The 20,277-nt window shown below is 53.2% G+C and overlaps 2 protein-coding genes across 3 annotated transcripts in view; one reads left to right on the forward strand and one right to left on the reverse strand.

Annotated features, from left to right (window-relative positions):
- The window catches only part of LOC122369681 (centrosomal protein of 95 kDa-like), a 68,103-nt gene that overhangs the window by 45,817 nt on the left and 2,009 nt on the right, over window positions 1-20,277 (reverse strand). The gene's annotated exons all lie outside the window — the stretch shown is intronic.
- Window positions 15,583-19,352, forward strand: LOC122369675. The gene is made up of 5 exons (XM_043344585.1): window positions 15,583-15,859; window positions 16,229-16,944; window positions 17,161-17,462; window positions 17,754-18,772; window positions 19,333-19,352. Exons 1-5 carry the CDS (start codon window positions 15,583-15,585, stop codon window positions 19,350-19,352), a joined length of 2,334 nt encoding a protein of 777 aa, XP_043200520.1.

A 20,277-nucleotide genomic window follows, 5' to 3' on the forward strand; every position in this document is an offset into this window, starting at 1 on the left:
GCACAGAAAGTGCCTAACACCAGAACACCGCAATGATAGAACCAAACACCTCACTCCCTGGGTAATAACTCAAGTTGCTGAGAACATTCACCTTACACAGTCATGAAATATTCGCAAACTAACGACAGAGTCGGGGAATATTTCACATTTCCTCGATGAGTCTGCGCGTCTGTTTCTTTATTCTCGTCGATCGCCTCAGTGGCTGCTGCTGCTGCTGTTGCCGCCGCTCAGTCTGTGCAGGTTTCAGACTCGTCTGCTGCTGCTGCTGCTGCTGCTGCCGTCGTAGCTGCTGCGCAGCCTGTGCAGGTTTCAGTCTCGTCTGCTCCTCTTCCACCGCCGGGGAGCTGACTGCGTGCGGTTCCGAGTAAGCGTATCGCTGGCGAAGGAACCTGCGGTTCCTGGTGAGGACACGTCCGCTGGGGAGCCGGATGAAGTACCTCCGCCTCCTGCCGTCAACTTCAGTAATCACTCCGGAGCGGTCCCAGCGTTTGTTGACGTGGTTCTGCACCATCACCTGGCTGCCGACGCGCAGGACAGGCAGATTTCTGGCGTGCTGATTGTAGCGCCGCTCTGAGTCGTCCTTCAGATCGGCGGCAGCTGTGTCAGCTTCATCAGCCGATCTTTGCCAGCGAGGATCGAAGACACGTCGGTGAGCCGGCAGAGTGTCTCGGACTGGTCGGCCGAACACTATCTGAGCCGGACTCCTGCCGCCCGGTCCCGGTGTGTTTCTCTGCTGCAGTACGCCGCGGGTCCACGCGTCGATGTCCAATCCACCAGGCGACTTCCAACACCTGCGAATCAGCTTGCTTGCGGCCTTGACCCCAGCTTCTGCTCGTCCATTTGACTGAGGGTAATGCGGCGATGAGATGACGTGCTCCACTTTCCACTGCTCCATGAACTGCTTGAAGGCCCTAGACGTATACTGTGGGCCACCGTCACTGAAGATTGTCTCGGGTGCTCCCACCGTGCAGAATATACTTTTTAGCTCTGCGATCACCCGAGCTGATTTCATCGTTCTTCCCAGGTGCCGTGAGAACTGCCACCCCGAGAACGGATCCACCGCCACCATGAAGTACTGACCCGCGTGCTGGAAGAGGTCTGTACATAGGTGCTGGAACGGACGTGAAGGAGGACTCCTCCTGAGGTAGGGTTCCTTGGGGAGTGACGGCAGCTCCGCTTGACATGCCGCACATCTTCTCGTGATATTTTCTATATCATTATCTAGGCCGGGCCAGTACACGGCCTGGCGCGCTCGACTTTTCGTTTTTTCTTTCCCCATGTGTGATGCGTGTAACTCAGTGAGAACTGCTGCTCGCATCGGTCTTGGTATGACTAGCCGACATCCACACAGAACAACACCGTCTTCCACCGTCAGCCGATCGTGCACTGCCCAGTACGGTCGGATGACTTCCGGGAGGTCCGTCTTACTCGCCGGAAAGCCAGTGAGGACCGTCTGGATCAGCTGCCTGGCCTCTTCATCGTGGTCGGCCGCGCGCCGCACGTCATCCAGACGAATGTCTGACTGTGCTTCTTCCAGAGCGCTGCATACCACTGCGTTGATGCTGGCTACCGTGTCGTCTTCAGCCAGCTCGTCTTCAGCCGTCGGAGAGTCGACAGGTGATCTCGACAGGGCGTCAGCTGCCTGGTGCTCCTTCCCCTTCGTCCAGCTTGCCGTGAAGTTGTACATGCTGATACGCCCTCGAAGGCGTTGTAGTCTCGAATTTTCAATCTCGTCCATGTTCTTGGAGTTCAATATGCTGATCAATGGACGGTGGTCAACCAGGATGTCGAAGTGCTGCATTCCACTCAGAAAGAGTCGACACTTGCGGCTGACTGCCCACGCCACTGCCAAGAGCTCCAGCTCAATTGTGGCATATCGCGTTTCAGCATCCGTCAGTGACCGTGACCCAGCCTGGATCACGCGCCACTCTCCGTTCTGCTGCTTCTGTTGAAGGATGAAACCCAGTCCATGAAGTCTGCTGGCATCAGTAGATAGCAGCGTCGGCCTGGTGAGATCGAAGTATCCCAGGCTCCTTGTCGATGATAGCGCCAGTTGTCAGCGGGGCCTTTAGCCCTTACCTTCAGCAAAGACGTCTGCTGGTGAACTGGATTGTATTGGCGTCAGATACAGGACTTTATATATGATGAAACACACGTGTACGAAACTGGGACGCTGACCGACACGCGTGAATGTAGGACGCAGGGCGGCCGGCTGGGCACTGCAAAGCGCAGCGTCAATCAACTTTATTATTGAACATGCGTGCGGGCCGGGCCGCCCGTCCGTCACACGATGAGCGTGGCGAATAGGATTTTGCAAGGTTTCAATTAGTGTAAACTGTGAGGGTGCAGGATGGAGCAAGGCTGTGCGACATTATCTCACCCTCCCCGGGAGCCGACAATAGGAGGCGTCAATGAACACTTGCAACAAGACATGATAGTATGATGCACAGGTATGCATTGTTGGAGATCGACATCGAAAGCAGCATCAGGTAGAGATCCCATCGGTTCGCCAGGCATCATGGTGAGCAGCAGAAATATTCTCGGACGCCGTAGAAAGTAGATGGACCGTAGGTACTCGTATGTGCGCCTCTGGAGTGGCCAGCGCTTGGTGCTGGAGTACAGCGGCGGCCGGCTGGTATCCTGATATCGCCCGAGATGGTGATAGTGAGGTCACCAGAGAGGTGACGGCGACGTCAGGTGATGTTGTAGCCGGATGCCTGCAGGAAGGCGCTGCCACGAGTGTGGTGACGTGGCGTAGAGAGTTCGGTCCACCGGTACACCGTGCCGTGTTGATGAGGCGGGTGTGTAGACGGCGTCGGCGTTAGAAGACTGCTGCTTGATGTGGCTGGAGAACCAACAGGGGAATCTCGATGGCAGGAACAGACGGATGTCGACCAGTGCAGGTCTTCGCGGCTGGACTGGGCCCTTGTCCAGATGGATACGCGAAGATGGAAACCTGTGACCATAACTGACACATCGTTGTGCAAAGCGGCTGACAACCTATACCTATTGTGACTCGAGGGGTGTTGAGATAAATGGTTAGGTAGTGAGATGTTGGGAACTTGGAAGAAGTGGTAATGCCTGTATCCGACTTTTTACGTTTGGACAAATCTACAAACTATAGTGAAGCAAAATATACAAGAACAATTGGCCATCGATACAAGTACACACGATTTACAAGTAATACAAGGATACACATTTGACAAGCAAGACAAGTACATACCATCATATTTGCATATAGAGGTATGTGGACGGCACTTGGCCGTGTCTTCTTTATGAACCATGGTGTGTGACGTTCAAGTGACAATAAGCATCATGTGACACAAGCAACCAAAATGTACAATCAAAAACGTGAGGCTTAAAAGGGAGCAAAATTTTGGCCTCACCATGTTGCACTTCCGCTTACATGATAATGTGAAGATCCTCGAAGTTGTAGATGTATCGGGGCGCCGGCCGGGCGTGGCCCGGTCGCACTGTGGTACATTGTATATAATCAGGCTTGAAGAGCCTGGCGGAAGCGAAACATGATAACGGGGAAGTTTGAAAAAGTGAACGTTTAAAAAGAGTTATTACGAAAGAGAGGGTAAAAATACCAGCCAGAATGGCTAAAAACGAGATAACGTAGTTTTTTTTATAGATGTGCCAATGGAGGTTGTGGTCATAGAAATAGAGTCGAAAAGACCACGGGAGTGTGTAAGAGCTGTGTGTTGAACAGAGGTTTCATTACGTTGCGTAAGGTTCAAGATGGGAGCATCTAAACAAAAAGAAATGGGTTCACAGCTTTTTATTGATCGATGAGATAGACAAATTCTCTCTTTGTGGCATTGTTGGGAAGTAATAAATTCGATGGTAATGAGGGAGTCTTCAGTAGAGAGTGAAACGGCTCTAGTGGACAGCGGGATAGCGTTGAAGGAAACGGATGCGGGTCCTGACGAACAAAGGGATTTGGCACGTAGGACGATTTTTTTGCAGCCAACGGACATGAGTGACATCCGTCGACCGATACTACGGATTCTATCCTAGGACATATTTTGGATGTGGAGAGGGATAGGTACGTATCGTTGGTGGTGAAAGGGGCGCTAATATGCAAATAATTTTGATTTACTTACTCGGTTACCTTTCTGTTGGCGGGTACAATCAGAGGCAGCGTCCGATGTCGTTCTCTTTGGTGCCACAGGAATGAGCAGCACGTATTTGTGATCAAAAGTATGAATTGGGTGGGAGGGGGAATATAAAGTTTCCTACCGAGCCACTATCGTTATCGTTCGGGTGTGTAGCAGTTAAGTATAATAACAAAGCTTATGCTTTTGGCGGAGTCCGGTAGGTAGTTATTTGGTTTTATGTATGTTCATTGATCCAAAATCAGACGAGGTGCATAATTGTACCCGCAATCTCGAAGATTGGTATCTGTGGACAGAACAAGGCTGAAGTGTCAAGTAACGCCATAAGGAGCTAGATTTCCAAATGTCAAAATAATGTCACAAAAAATGCGAAGAACATTGTCACACAAGACACCATATTCAAGACATTGCATGTCATTTCATGTCATTTCATCTCATTTCATTGCATGTCTTTGTATTGCAATTCTTAACTATACTTATAACTAAAGGGATATATACAAAAGGGAAGCGCTTCCATATATACAGGTACCTACAAGAATCTTTGTCCTTGGCTATTCTTGAGCTCTATCTGAGACTTTCTCTCTTTTCTTTTACGGTACCGGAGCTCTATAATATATTCTATCTCAATTCTCACTTTTTTCAGCACAAGGACGAGAGCTTTTTTTTTGTGTTTAACTGGCAGTTACGTTACTGACCATATCTTGGAGGTGCCCGTAAGTTGGCTCTTGGCCTTAAATTATAATGCGGTGGAGCTTGTTCCATCGCTGGTCCTTGGGCATTGTAAATTTCCTCCATTTCTGCCAATTCAAACTGTCGCTGCGGCGGCATTCTATCTCGGACCTCTCTCTGTTCCTGCGGTCTTTCGGGTTGAGGGTCTGCATGGGTCCCTGGGTCGGCCAGCAGCGTAATGGGAGGGTTCTCGCCAGTATTGCTGCCTGGGGTAGCTTCGCCTACGGAACGTGTAGCAGTTTCACCACTGTGAGCCACAGGAGGTTTCTGAGCATTGAAGGGGTTGTCCTCGGTGAATTTTTTTAATCGGTTGACGTGCACGAGTTGCACGTCACCGGGATTTTCCAGATGCTGGATGCGTGCATTGACGGGACTAGTCAAATGCAGCACTCTGTATGGACCTTTGTTTAACTTTTGAAGCTTGCGGGTGAGTCCAGGTTTGAATTGAGGATTGTGAAGGTACACCAGCATGCCTTCATGGATGGACGGAGGATTGGATTGGGTTGGATGGGATCGTTCTTGCGCCAAGATGGCGGCCTCATTGTTGTCGCGCACCACGTCATGAAGTGCCGACAAATGTTTATGGAGCAAGTCACGGTAGGAATCAATGGAGGCAAAAGGATCAAAGGGCAGTTGAGCATCGACGTCCAATGGAAGAAGTACATCACGACCAGTGAATATCTGAGCGGGAGTTTCACCGGTAGAACGGTTGATGGAAGACCGAATGGCTAAAAGAGCCATGGGCAGAACTTCGTCCCAATTCTTTTGGGATGGATCGACGAAATGAGATAAGATATTTGCTATAGTAGCATGCAGTCGTTCCACACGGCCGTTGGCCTGTGGATGACGAGGAGATGAAAGGATGCGTTTGACACCCAGAAGCTTACAAATGGATTGCATGAGTTTTGAAGTGAAATTGGAACCACGATCACTAAGAAGAATTTTACTGATGCCGTACCTTGAAATGATGTTTTCAACAAATGCTTTTGCGACAGCTTCGGTCGTGGTTTCGGCTAAAGGAATGGCTTCCGGAAATCGGCTAAAATGATCAATCCAGCTAAGGTAATGGGTGTTTCCACGATACGAAGTTTTGAGGGGACCTACAATGTCAAAAGACGAAATATGCATTGGATATGCTGGTGTGAGCGTTCGTTGTAGTGGTGCTTTTTTGATGGTTTTGTGAGCGTTGCGTTCCATACACTGCTGACATGAGTTGACGTATTTCTGTACGTCTGTGTACATGTGTTTCCAGAAGAACAACAAACGAATTTTTTGAACAGTTTTGTCTAACTTGAGGTGACCAGACCATAGAGTATCATGATATTGTTGTACGATTGTCTTTTTCATTGGTTCTGGTACTACAAGTTGATCGACAAAAGGACGGGTCTTGCTATTTTGAGATGAGACATGATAAAGCAAGCCGTCTGAGCTGAGGAAGTAATTTGACAATGGCTCATGAAGCTGTAAATCCATGCGAGCAGTTGAATGGCCAGATAACTGGTTGATAATGGGAATGAGGTTGGGGTCTTTTCGTTGTTCGGCTTTTATCTTTTCTCTTGTCCAACCTTCATGTTCAAACGAAGTGGCAGAAACAAACCCTAGGAAAGTATCCTTTGACTGGGAATCAATTTTAACGCGAGACAGAACGTCAGGTTTTACGTTCAGACGACCAGGTAAGTAAGTAACATCAAAGTCATAACCTGAAAGTTTGAGTGACCATCTGGTCAGACGGCCACCTGGATTGGTAGCTTTGAACACACCTCGTAGAGGGAGGTGGTCAGTGATGACATGTGTAAAATGACCTACAAGGTAACAACGAAGGCTGTCAAATGCCCAATAGATGGCTAAACATTCTTTTTCAGTAGTTGAATAATTTCGTTCTGCTTTGTTCAGCTGTCGGCTGATGAATGCTACGGGATGAAGTTCTTCACCGTGCTGTTGTTCCAAAACAGCGGAGATCGCAAAATCACTAGCATCAGTAGACAAGTAGAAATCTTTTGTAAAATCTGGAAACCTAAGAACTGGGTAATGAACTAAAGCATCTTTGATGGATTGGAATCCATTTTCACATTCTTCAGACCATATAAATTCAACATCTTTCTTTGTCAGAGCGATCAGGGGCGCAGCTAATTGAGACATTCGCGGGATGTGACGGCGGTAGTAGTTCGCGAATCCTATAAATGAACGAATTTCTTTGACTGAACTTGGTCTGGGGAAGTCTCGAATCGCTTGAATTTTGGATGGGTCTGGACGTACGCCATGCTCATCCACAATGTGACCGAGATATTTAATTTGACGTTGCATGAAAGAACACTTGGATGGACGCAGTACGAATCTAGTTTCTTCTAGTCGGGTGAGAACTCTATCAAACTTTTCTAAATGGTCATCGTAATTCTTACTGGCGATCAGAATGTCATCGACGTAAAGAAATGCATCGATACCTTGTAAACCAGAGAGAGCAATTTGCAACGCACGATTCAGTGCGGCGGAAGCTGATTTCAATCCAAAAGGTACAGAGGCATATTGGAAATGCTGGTTGTTAGCTGTGAATGCGGTATATGGTCTCGACGACTTCGAGAGAGGGACTTGGTGAAATGAGCTAAGCAAATCCAGTGTCGAGAAAACAGTACAACCAGAAAGTTGATCAATCGCATCCGAAGCAAATGAGTTGGGATACCTATCATCTTTGATCTTTTCGTTGAGAACACGGAGATCAGAAACAAGGCGGTAACCACCTGATGACTTTTTGACTAAAATGATGGGTGCATTGTACGGTGAAACAGCGGGTTCTATGATACCACTAGCAAGTAGTTTGTCGATTTCAGACTTAACTATATCGCGATGGGCAAACGGGAGTCGATACGGGTTTTTGTACGCAGGGGTTGGATCTGAGAGTTCAATGTGATGTTCATACACATTTGTGATTTTGATATCATCTAACGTATTACCAAACGTACCGACATGTTTCATGAGCATATCGCGCAGTTGCGATCGGTATGGCTCTGGGATGTGATCGAGCTGAAAGTCGTTTGGAGACACTTTGTCACCTTTGTCAGGTTGAGTGGATGCTGAATAAGTTTGTCCTGACGAGTTTTCATCGTTCCTGTCAGTTTCTGATTTGGGAGCAGCAGGGTTGAGCTGCGCTATGCGCAAGTTCTTCCGAAGTAGAATTGGACGAGCCGTAACGTTTGCTACACGAACTAAGACGTACGACTTGGTCAAGAAGGCTATTGAGCGAGCGACCTGTATACCTGCTGTTGATTGATCGACGTGACCCTGGATGAAGTATGGGGCCTCAGAGGGTACCAAGTAGCGCGGTAATTTCATTTGAACGAACATTTCTGAAAAGGCTGGAATTTCGACTGATCTGTACAAAAATAAAGGGTGATTTTTCCCTTCATCGATAGTGAAAGCATCGTTTTCGTCGTAAGAGATCAACGGGTTATCAATGTCGCGCGGTGAGTCAGTGGTGCCAAGTAAGAAGCGGACACGTTTTCGTCGCCTTGGGCTGAGCCGTTGCGGCGTCTGTCGCTGGGTGGATGTTGCGGCGCTAGGCTGCAGGAAGGACACACTTTTTGTGTCCGGATTGAACAGTAGCTGGTGGCGGATGATGAAATCTATGCCGAGAATGATGTCGCAACCGAAGGAAAGTGACTTATCGGTCACATAAACAGTATGCTGAATAGTACGGTCAGACACGTGGATGGGTATTTGACAATGACCTAAAATCTGAATTGGGGTACCGGTAACTCCTAAAATAGATAATGACGACTTCTCCAGAGGACTCGAAATGCTGCACGACTGGAAAAACTTGTGACTGATTAGACAAATGCTGGATCCGGTGTCGTACAAGGCTGAACCAGGTTGGTCCTTAACAGAGATTTCCAGGATTGGTGGACGAGGGCGCGTGCCTGCATTATCAGCTGCCACGCTCGCGAACGCTGTAGTCCCATTTAGCGTCGCGAGCGGTTGCCGTTTGGGGATGGACTCCGTCGGGAGTGACTCGATCCCCTCCGATCCGGAGATCGGGATTGCGACCTTGAATAAGATCGGTGCCGTCGGTCCCGAGAGTGAGACCTTGATGAGCGGCGATAACGATCATAGCGGTCCCTCGATGAGTGACAGTGATCTGAACAGCATTGTTGGTGCTGTGAATACGAGGGAGGACGATAGGAAGAATGACTTTGGCGAGCTGGGTATGCGTTTCGCTGGTGAGTATATGACGGTGGCGTTGAATAGCCACGGCCACGATTGGGAAACGACCCACGTTGGCGAAAGTTTCGCCGGAAGGGCTGTCGTCCTCTCCCACGCTGAGGGTTTTGGGAGGCGGCGAGCTCGAGGCTGGCCACACGGTGCTGCAACTGCTGAACCACGTCCGAGTTTAACTCCGCGGCCGACACAGAATGTGTAGCAGATGTGTCCGAAGATGGAAGGAACACACAATTTAATTCTTGGGTTCTTGCCAAAGCTATGGCGGCATCAAAATCGGATGGGTTTTGTGGCAAGACCAGCTGACGTAGGCTTGGTTTTAAGCCTTTGACGAAAGCTGCTGCTGCGGTTCGGTTTTTTAGCTGTTTGGTTTCGGGGGTGGCGTCCCATTCGGTCAAACATTTGGTTTTGTTTCTGAGTCGGAATGCATACGCATCGACTGACTCTTGCGGATGTTGTGTGCAAGTCATTAGATCTTGTAGACGGGATGATACGGGGCGATCAGAGTTGATCGCGGATGTCAGGCGAGTAGCGAATTCTTCAAAGGTGGGAGCATGATTCAAGTCATGACGGTTTCGGACCAGTTCGGCCACTTTACTGTCCAGTTTTGTTTTAGCTACTTTGAGGGTGACGCTGTCGGGCCAGGAACCCATGGTTTTAGCGTCACGGACTTCTTGCAAAAAATCTTGAATCGGGAATGAACCGTCATAAATTGGTATGAATGTCGAAATTTGGTGAATGTTAAGGCTAGAAACTGGTTGGGTATGATCGACCGGCATGGTAAGACCAGAGAGAGATATCTTTTAAGTATGAAACCAACTATGAGAAGAGAGGATCCTATATCAAAATTGAACAGAGTTGAAAACCTTTCCACCTAAAAAATAACTATACACAACGGGACATGGGTCCGGGTTGGGGGGGGGGGGGGGTAATAGATACCCCAGCCACCGCTGCCACCAAATGTCAGCGGGGCCTTTAGCCCTTACCTTCAGCAAAGACGTCTGCTGGTGAACTGGATTGTATTGGCGTCAGATACAGGACTTTATATATGATGAAACACACGTGTACGAAACTGGGACGCTGACCGACACGCGTGAATGTAGGACGCAGGGCGGCCGGCTGGGCACTGCAAAGCGCAGCGTCAATCAACTTTATTATTGAACATGCGTGCGGGCCGGGCCGCCCGTCCGTCACACGATGAGCGTGGCGAATAGGATTTTGCAAGGTTTCAATTAGTGTAAACTGTGAGGGTGCAGGATGGAGCAAGGCTGTGCGACACAGTCGAGCTGCTTCGAACGCTGACTGGTGGCAGTTGTCCCAACAGAAGCTTCGCTTGGTGCTCAGTAGGTGGCGCAGTGGCTCCAGATGATGCGTCACTTCTTCCGAGAAGGGCGCGACTTGATTAACGAGTCCGAAGAAACTCCTCAGGTCCGTCACGTTCTGTGGCTCAGGGAAGGCGGCGATGGCTCGTAGCAGCTCTGGGTCCGGCCTGTAACCACCATGTGTCACCAAGAAGCCTGCGAAGCGCACCTCCGGTAGCATGTGCTGCGCTTTCTTCACGTTCAGCGTCACACCGCGCGCGCGACACCTCTCCAGGAAGAGCCGGACACGGTCCTCCAGCTCTTCTTTGGTAGCACCACAGATCAAAACGTCGTCGACGATGCGCTGAATGCCTGGGATGTCTCTGAAGCACTCGTCCATCCTCCGGTTGAAGAATTCGGAGATCGAGCTGATTCCGAATGGAGCCCTCGTCCACATGAAACGCCCGAAGGGCGTTATAAATGTGGTCAGTGGCTGGCTCTCTTCTTCCAGCGGACACTGGTGATGCCCCTTGGAGGCGTCGAAGACGCTGAACCATCTCGCAGAGTCGACGATCGACGCCACACACTCTGCCGGGGTGTTAGACTGGTACAGTTCTCTGCGCACAGATTTGTTGAGCTTCGTGAAATCGACGCACATGCGGATGCCTCCGTCCTTTTTGGGAGCCACGACAATTGGTGCACAAAACTCTGTCGGTGTCGTCACTGGTATAATCATACCATCCTTCTCCAGTTTATCCAGTTCCTTCTTCAGGGGCTCCCTGAGAGCGAACGGAATGCGCCGAGGAGCATGAACAGCGTACGGTTGAGCGTCTTCCTTCAGAACAATCTTGTATTTCTCTCCTGGGATGATGTTGATCTTCTCGCTGAATACGTCGTTGTACTCGCGGAGCAATGCCGCCCACTGCTCCGTCGGTGCGCTGGCCGGCGCCGCCCGCTGCTCAGCTGGCCCTGGTGCTCCGGACCGCGCCGCCCGCTGCTCCGCTGGCCCTGGGGCGCCGGTCCGCGCTGCCCGCTGCTCCGCTGGCGCGCCGAGCGCCGCCGTCTGCCGCTCCACCGGCGGGCCGAACGCCGCCGTCTGCCGCTCGGATAGCGGGCCGAGCGCCGCCGTCTGCCGCTCCACCGGCGGGCCGAGCGCCGCCGTCTGCCGCTCGGCTGGCCGTGTGATTGTCCGCCGCGCCGATACCGCTGCCGTGATGTCCTGAGGAATGTTCCACTTCTGTTCGGGGTAGCCCTCTGGAATGATGCCGAGGCGCTGCGTCGTCTTCCACGACAGGATCAGACGCTTGACTCCAGGAATGATGTGGACCTGCTCGTTGACTTCGATGTCTCCCATCCTGATTGTGACCTCCACCTTGCCTATGGAGTCACAGGATCGGCCGTCGACCACCATCGGACGCACTGTTGAAGGTGTCATGCGACCACGGCCGAACGTCTCTGCAAACTCAGGGCCGGCCAGGCTGATGTCGGCTCCAGTGTCTGGAAGAGCTCGCAACTTCCCGCGCCTGGTACCGAACACGTCCACTGCAACCGTCGGCGCCGATCTGTGCTGAACACCGTTCACCGTCACCATATTCAGCTGAGTACAGTCGTCTTCACAGGCGCTCTCACCGACGGACACCGCATTGGCCCTTCTCGGCCCCAGTCTCCTGTCGCACATACGGCCCCAATGGCCGTATTCACCGCAGCGAAAACACTCGCTGTCAATGGCGGGGCAGCTGTTCTCTCCCCGGCATCGCCCGCGGCCGCAGCGGCGACAGGCCTCGCCCGGGCGATCACGTGACTGCCGGTCGGCAGCGGGCCGGGCCGCACGGGGAGGGGCGGGCTGTGCCCGACGCCGGTCCACCGGCCCAGTCCAAACGCGGTCAGTGACGTCACGGTCCGGCCGCCGACCTCGACCGACCGTGCCCGCGGGCGGCACCACCGACCGGCCACGCCGCGCAGCCGCCACGCCCGGGCCAACGCTGCCGTCCGCGATCTGAAGGGCGTCGCGCGCCGCACACTCCTCTGACCGACAAATGTTTATCGCCTCGTCCAGAGTCAGACTTTGGATGGCACACAAACGCCTGATGACATCCGCATCACGGATACCCACTACAATTCGATCGCGAATAAGGCTGTCTCTGCACCGATCACAATATCCACAGTCCCTGCTCAAGTCTCTGAGACACGTCACATAGTCGTCGAATGTCTCGCCGTCCTGTTGGATTCTCAGGTTGAATGCTCGCCTTTGCATCACCTGGCTGACTTGTCCTATAGCGTGTCGCTCCAGATTCTCGATGATTTTGCTGACGTTCTCGCCGTCTGACCTTGACAGCCCCATATTCTCGACGATATGGACGGTGTCGTCCGAGAGGCAGGATCGCAGCATCGCCAACTGCACCGCCTTGGGCTGTGCGGTCAGGCCAGAAAGTGTGACGAAGTCGGTCCATCGCGTTTTCCACGTCTTGAAGGCGGCTCCTCTGTCCACAGAGAGGTCGAGTTTATCAGGTTGTGTCAATCGACTTAACCACTGCGCTGGTAAGGCAACCACAGCACCGTGCTCACTCTCATCGTCACTAGCGGCCGGGCCCCCGCCGGGGTTCTCGTCGGGCTGCGCCATGTGTGAGTTCGCTCCGTCTCTCGTACTCGTCCGCGCTCCGTCTGCACAAACGCACTCGCTCGTGTCTAGCCGCGTACTGTTTATTGGCGCAGTGACCGGTCAGATGCTCGCTACCGGCCTGCCACCTAGCGGACACACGCAGAGCTATTAGTTAACACTCTCACAGTAACCACGTCAGTGGAGTTAGCCCTGGTCGAGCTTAACTGGACAATCCTGCCTCTGCGAATGGTAAGGTTCGTCTCTCCTGCTCTCTTCCTGGTGATAAGTTCTTCACGAACCTTCTTTGCTGCCTCTCTTTCAGCTGGTGATAGGTCCGGCGTAATGTATATGTTCCCCCACCTTTCAGAGGTCCGAAGTTGAGGGGCCAGACGGAGGATGTCCCATTTGGCACCAGGTGTCTCCAGAGTTACAATCAGCAGTCTGTCCCGGTTTGGAACTGCTTTCCCCACCCGAAACGACTTTGATACTGCTGCGCTGATATGAAACGATTCTTTGACTATTTCTCGGAACAGCCTGATGTCATGTTCTGACCTCTCACTCAGAGAGCCATCAGACCTCTCAGGAAGGTTGTGGATCACCAAGTTGTTTTTCCTCCTATCTTTGTCTAAGAAGTCATCAAAAACCTTTGACACACTCTTCAGGTCAGTGGTGTCAGGCCCACGAGCGGTGTTCTCGCTTTGAGGAAGCAGCTTGGCCGTCACTTTCTCGCACATGTCTGTACAGGTGCCTTTTAAAATCTCCGCATAGGTAGACTTCTGCTCATGGAACTCCTTAAAGGATCTCTCGATCACTTTTGATTGGGTCCCCACAGCTGCCTCCTGCTCCTTGAGGGACTGGGCGACCAGTTTGACATGATCCTTCATCGACTTTTCAAGCTTGTCAAATTTGGATTCGAGGGATGCTAATTGCTGAACATTGTAGCCCCTGCATGTACCGCTGGTCACCGCTAGGCGCGTTTACTTCCGCCGGTCGCCGCTAGATGCTGTGAACCGCGAGTTACAGTTTTGTTAATAGATGTCGCTTTTACCAGTCTCTAAATTGCTAAAGCCTTTGATTAAGTTGTGCGCCCCCCTTTTAACGTTCCGTTCGCTTAAACTGCTGTATTGTTTGGACAATTGTATTGGCTATGTGTATATTAAAAAACATATGTATTCGTTTATTACATTCGATGTTCTCGCCAACATGTGTGCAATACTAGATAAGTAAGTTCGTATGTAAAATTATATATGTCTCGATTTTGTGGCGAAATAGAAGAGATATCTGTAACTAACAGTGTTTCTACTGGCTACACCAGCCAGATTAGTGACCCCGCGTTCTACGCACTAAGGGATCGCTATCCCCTCGTGTTCCCAGTCACACCGACACTGGCCTGCACCCTGAGCTATCTCCTCCAGCTCTCTTTGTGTAGGAAGGAAGTGGCGGATGGTGTGTCTCCACGAGGATCCTTTTTTGTGCTGTGTGAAACTGGATGACGCCGACTACTACTGCTGCACTACGGACCAGCTTCTTCATCGGCTCACCTTACCGTCCGGCTACCTCTGCAGCTGCACCGCAGCACCTGCCGATCGCCGTGTCGCCGTCGCCGCCACCGATCTTCCCGACCATTGCTCTCGGCAGCCATGGACCAGAAGACCCAGCCTGCCGGCGCCGGTGCAGCCGCCGGCACCGGTGCAGCCGCCGGCGCCGGTGCAGCCGCCGCCGCCGCCTCGCATGCCGCTGCTGCTGCTGCTGCCGCTGCCGCCCAACCGGACTACCTCCGCGTGGCGACCGCGCCACGCAGCCACGTCGCGCCGCCGCGCTTCTTCGAGGAGGACCCCGTGATCTGGCTCGTCCAGCTCGACCTCTTCTTCTCTCAGGCAGCTGTGGACGATGAGCTCAGCCGCTTCCGGATCGCCGCTACTCTCCTTCCTGGCCACCTCCTGCGCGACTTCACCGACATCCTCCGCAACCCTCCTCCAGACCGACCTTACACCATCCTTTCCGACGCCATCCGTCAGCGGTTCGGCAAATCAGTCGAACAGCGTCTTCGCTGCCTGCTCTCTGGCCAACAACTCGGCGACAGGCGTCCTTCCCAATTCCTTCGGCATCTCCTGGACCTTGCTGAAGCTGAAGGCTCACAAGATTCCCCGCTCATCCGCCAGATCTTCCTCAATGCTCTTCCGCCTCGGACTCAGCCCTTCCTCCAGTGCCTGCCGCCTGGGACGGACCTTGCGACCATCGCTAGCACTGCCGACCGACTCCTGGAGCTTCCGCAGCAGTCGGACGTCGCTGCACCTACCTCAGGCCTTCTCGCCGCGGTATCGACTTCTGCGTCTGCTGCAGCCTCACCTGCTGCTCCTGCAGGACCCTTCCACCTCCAAGACCTGATGAGCCAGCTGCTGACTGGTATCACGGCCCTCACAACATCAGTCGCCACACTGGTGGACGAGACGCGCCGCCGAGAGAGATCAGCATCCCGTGCCCCCGGCCGCGCTCGCCACCGTCCACCACGCGACCTGTCTGCTGCTGCTGCCCGGTCACCCAGCCCTGCAACCAACACATCTACCGGCGCTGGTGCTTCCTACTGCTGGTACCACCACAAGTTCGGTACCAACGCGCGCTCATGTCAGTCACCGTGCTCGTGGTCTGCAACCGCAACTCAGGCCTCGGGAAACCAGCAGTAGGACAGGTGACACAGACGTCTGCACCTGCCCTGCTCAACCCTGACGTCCCTCCAGCCAGCGGCCTTCTGAGACTCAAGGACAACAACACTGGCATCACCTTCCTCATCGACACTGGAGCCGAGTACAGTGTTCTTCCAGCGACACCCACCGATCGTGCTCGCGGAACCAACGGACTGGATCTGCAAGCAGCCAACAACAGCAGCATCCAGACCTATGGTCAGCGCATGCTCACGCTTTCTCTCGGCCTCAGAAGAGACTTCAACTGGATCTTCATCATCGCGGACGTCTCCCATCCTCTCCTAGGAGCCGATTTCCTCTCCTCGTATGATCTCCTCGTCGACACCAAGAGAGGCCGTCTCATCGACCACCTAACTGAGTTGTCCTCACCTGCTTCCCACTCCTCAGTGCCATCCACCGGACTGACAGCCGTCGTCGGAACCGACAACCCAGCATTCCTTAACCTCCTTCGAGAATTCCCCAGCCTCACCCAGCCGTCACATCATCCGGAGCCACAGCACTCAGTCCGACATCACATCGAGACTACCGGCCCTCCGGTCTTCTGCCGCCCACGCCGTCTGGATCCAGCTCGACTCGCCACTGCCAAGGCAGAGTTCCAGCGCCTCCTCAGTCTCGGAGTCATCCGACCCAGCAGCAGTCGGTATGCATCACCGCTGCACATGGTGCCCAAGTCGTCTGGAGATTGGAGACCCTGTGGAGATTACCGTGCACTGAACCGCATCACAGTGCCTGACCGGTACCCACTACCACATCTCCATGACTTCACTGCCTGCCTCGCTGGGACATCGATCTACTCTCGGCTCGACCTCGTCAGGGCCTTCAACCAGATACCGATGGCCCCAGAAGACATCGCCAAGACAGCGATCACAACGCCCTTCGGCGCCTTCGAGTTCCTCCGCATGCCGTACGGTCTCCGGAACTGCGCTCAAACCTTCCAACGGTTCATGGATCACATCCTCCGTGGCCTGGACTTCGCCTTCGTCTATGTAGACGACATCCTCATCGCCAGCAGCAGCATCTCGGAACATCTCATACATCTCCGAGAGGTCTTCAGCCGTCTTTCCCGCAACGGTGTGCTCCTCAACCCATCGAAGTGCGCCTTCGGCATGGAAAGCATCTCCTACCTCGGCCACCAGATCTCCAGCGGAGGCATCACTCCTCTCGACGATCGAGTCAGCGCGATCAAGAACTTCGACCGTCCAGAGTCAAAGAAGAGCCTCAAGAAGTTCCTGGGGATGATCAACTTCTACCATCGCTTCATCCCACACGCTGCTGCTCTTCTGGCACCTCTCCACGGCCTGACTGCCTCAGACGACCGAGCTGCTTCAGTCACGTGGACCCCAGAGGCAGACGCCGCCTTCTCTGCCGCCAAAGCCGCCCTCGTTGACGTCACCCAGCTCGCTCATCCCGTCAAAGATGCAGCTCTGAGCCTCAGCACTGACGCCAGCAGCACGGCAGCCGGCGCCGTGCTCCACCAGCGAGTTGGTGGTTCTCTTCAGCCTCTCGCCTTCTTCTCGCGCAAGTTCACGCCCACCCAACGCCGCTACAGCACCTTTGGACGGGAATTGCTCGCCATGTACCTCGCCGTGCGACATTTCCTGCCCTATCTGGAAGGACGCGACTTCGAGATCCTCACGGACCACAAGCCGCTCGTCTTTGCTCTCAAGGCCAACGGCAATGCCAACCATTCTCTCCGTGAACAACGTCACATGGACCTGATTCTGCAGCACACCAGCAAGATCGGACATGTTCCTGGACACCTCAACCCGGTAGCTGACGCCATCTCACGGATCAGCTCAGTGTCTGCGCCAGCTTCTGCCGCAGCCACACCTTCATCCGGCCTTCTGAGCTTGGCCGACATCGCCCTACACCAAGCCAACGATCCTGACCTGCCGAAGCTGCAACAATCCTCATCTCTGGTCATCCGTGACTTCCCAGTCCCTGATCATCCGCATCTACGTCTCTGGTGCGACACCTCAACGGCCACACCTAGACCTGTAGTCCCAGCCAGACTCCGTCCTTCCATCATCAAGAGCTTCCACGACTTGTCTCATCCTGGCATCAACGCTACGCGTCATCTCATCTCATCGAGGTTCATCTGGCCCCACATCAACGCGGACATCCGTGCCTTCGTCCGGAGCTGCCAGCACTGTCAGCGTGCCAAGATCCAGCGCCACACGAAGCCACCCATGGGCAGCTTCCAGCCACCTGACTCTCGCTTCCTGCACATCCACATCGACCTTGTCGGACCACTTCCTCCGTCCCATGGCAACTCATATCTCCTGACTGTCGTCGACCGCTTCACCCGATGGCCCGAGGCAATTCCTCTGCCCACCATGGACGCGGTCACAGTGGCTCGGCATCTCGTCAGCGGCTGGATCGCCCGCTTCGGAGTACCCGAACTCATCACCACCGACAGAGGATCCCAGTTCGAGTCCCGCCTCTGGACAGAAGTCTCCAAGCTTCTCGGCACCTCTCGGATCCGGACCTGCGCCTACCACCCAGAAGCAAACGGGATGGTAGAGCGCTTCCACCGCCAACTGAAGTCAGCTCTGCGGACCGATGACGACGCCGCCTCCTGGTCGGACCGACTTCCTCTGGTGCTACTCGGAGTGCGCACGGCCCTCAAGGAGGATCTCGGATGCACCGCTGCAGACCTAGTCTATGGTTGCAGTCTCCGACTTCCTGGTGACTTCCTCTCCCCCATGTCGTCGGACACTTCTTCTGATCCGGCTTCCCTAGCCTCTCGTCTCCGTGCCGCCATGTCGGAGCTCCGTCCAACTCCTCCTCGTCCTGGCTCCCGCCAAATCTTCATCTCTCAAGACATGCAAACCTGCTCCCACGTCTTCATCCGACGCGATTCGCATCGCTCTCCTTTCCAATACGTCTATGACGGTCCTTATCGCGTCATATCCCGCGACCAGCACACCGTCACCATCGACCGTCTCGGGCGACGCGACACCGTCACCCTGGCTCGGTGTAAACCGGCCTTCACGGACAACATGCCTGCCGCAACGCCGCCTGCAGCACCGGACGTCCTGGTGAACGACACGCCTCCTACGGCGCCAGACAGCTCGGTGGACCGCCCGCCTACTGCACCCATCCGCTCAGGTGCTCCCGGCGGCTCTCGCCCGGCTCGCCGCGTGCCGCCGGACCCGCCGCCTGCTTCGCCGCCCCCTCTCCGCCGTTCGTCGCGTACTCGCCGCCAAACTTCTTTTTATGGTGTTTAACTAGGGCGGGGGAGTGATGTAGCCCCTGCATGTACCGCCGGTCACCGCTAGGCGCGTTTACTTCCGCCGGTCGCCGCTAGATGCTGTGAACCGCGAGTTACAGTTTTGTTAATAGATGTCGCTTTTACCAGTCTCTAAATTGCTAAAGCCTTTGATTAAGTTGTGCGCCCCCCTTTTAACGTTCCGTTCGCTTAAACTGCTGTATTGTTTGGACAATTGTATTGGCTATGTGTATATTAAAAAACATATGTATTCGTTTATTACATTCGATGTTCTCGCCAACATGTGTGCAATACTAGATAAGTAAGTTCGTATGTAAAATTATATATGTCTCGATTTTGTGGCGAAATAGAAGAGATATCTGTAACTAACAGTGTTTCTACTGGCTACACCAGCCAGAACATCCACATCCTGCGTGTGAACTCTCAGTTTCTCTTTCAGGAAGCAATCCTGATCCTTAAGGACCTTTGTCATGGCTTCCATCTGGATACGCACAGCGGTATCAAGGTCACTGAACTTTCCCTCGAGAATAGCAAGTTCCGAATGCCGAGATTTGCCCTTTTTTAGATATGCTTTGCAGCACGCACACAACCAAGCAAGCGATTCGTAGCGATCAAGAGCCCTAGCTGCCGGTTTTGGAATCCCTTGACAGACAGCATGGAACCAGTTATGGCAGTAATCACACATAACTGCCATTTCACCATCCTTCACAGGGTTTCCACAGATTTTCTTACCTGGGCCCCCATTGCAGATTGCCCCCTCACTGCCAGTATCGCTAGATGCGCGCGACAGAGAACTAGTTGATCCTTGGCCAAATGGAGCATACACACTGTCTGCTAGTTTACGTACGAGTGAGGGTGGTTGCTTTGGGTTTGTGTCCATACCTGTATCAATCCTTGAGACGTTTTCCAATGCGGCACACTCCTCACCCAAACCTCCTTCAGATGCCACGCTCTTATCATTCGCATCCCCTGTCTCGGTGCCGGTGACCTTCGAGGGAGGCCTTTCTGGCGACTTTCCATTTCGACGTTTTTCTTCTTGTTCAGCTGTTGGTGTTCTTCGTTGCAAAATAGGCGAGTGTCCCACTGGCATTTTGTTACACGTAGAACTATTCAGAAAAGAATATATATTTTCTTGATTACTGTCACTTTAGTATCCCTAACGTTTATCTGGGAATCGATGGAAAGGAGGAAACAAAGCAGTGTTGGCTTTCCCGCCAAAAGTGGCAGGGAAATCAGCTGATCAGCGAGGACAGGCAGGAGCTCGATGGGGCACGTCCGTTCGCCACGAAATCCCGAACTGAACTCTGCCAAAGTTACTAATGCCAAAGTTTGATTATGATTACTGGGCAAGGCACCTGGCCTTGCCACTCCCTGGCCATTCAAA

The sequence above is a fragment of the Amphibalanus amphitrite genome, unplaced genomic scaffold (assembly GCF_019059575.1).
Source record: "Amphibalanus amphitrite isolate SeventyFive unplaced genomic scaffold, NRLGWU_Aamphi_draft 001061F_arrow, whole genome shotgun sequence".
Lineage (NCBI taxonomy): Eukaryota > Metazoa > Arthropoda > Thecostraca > Balanomorpha > Balanidae > Amphibalanus > Amphibalanus amphitrite.

Excerpts from the sequence above, each read along its gene's own strand:
- LOC122369675 (XM_043344585.1), top strand. The coding sequence starts at position 15,583 with ATGTCAGTCACCGTGCTCGTGGTCTGCAACCGCAACTCAGGCCTCGGG. Across the intron at positions 16,945-17,160 it reads CACACGCTGCTGCTCTTCTG|CCTCTCGCCTTCTTCTCGCG; the intron begins GCACCTCTCCAC and ends GGTTCTCTTCAG. Across the intron at positions 18,773-19,332 it reads TACTGCACCCATCCGCTCAG|GAAGCAATCCTGATCCTTAA; the intron begins GTGCTCCCGGCG and ends TTTCTCTTTCAG.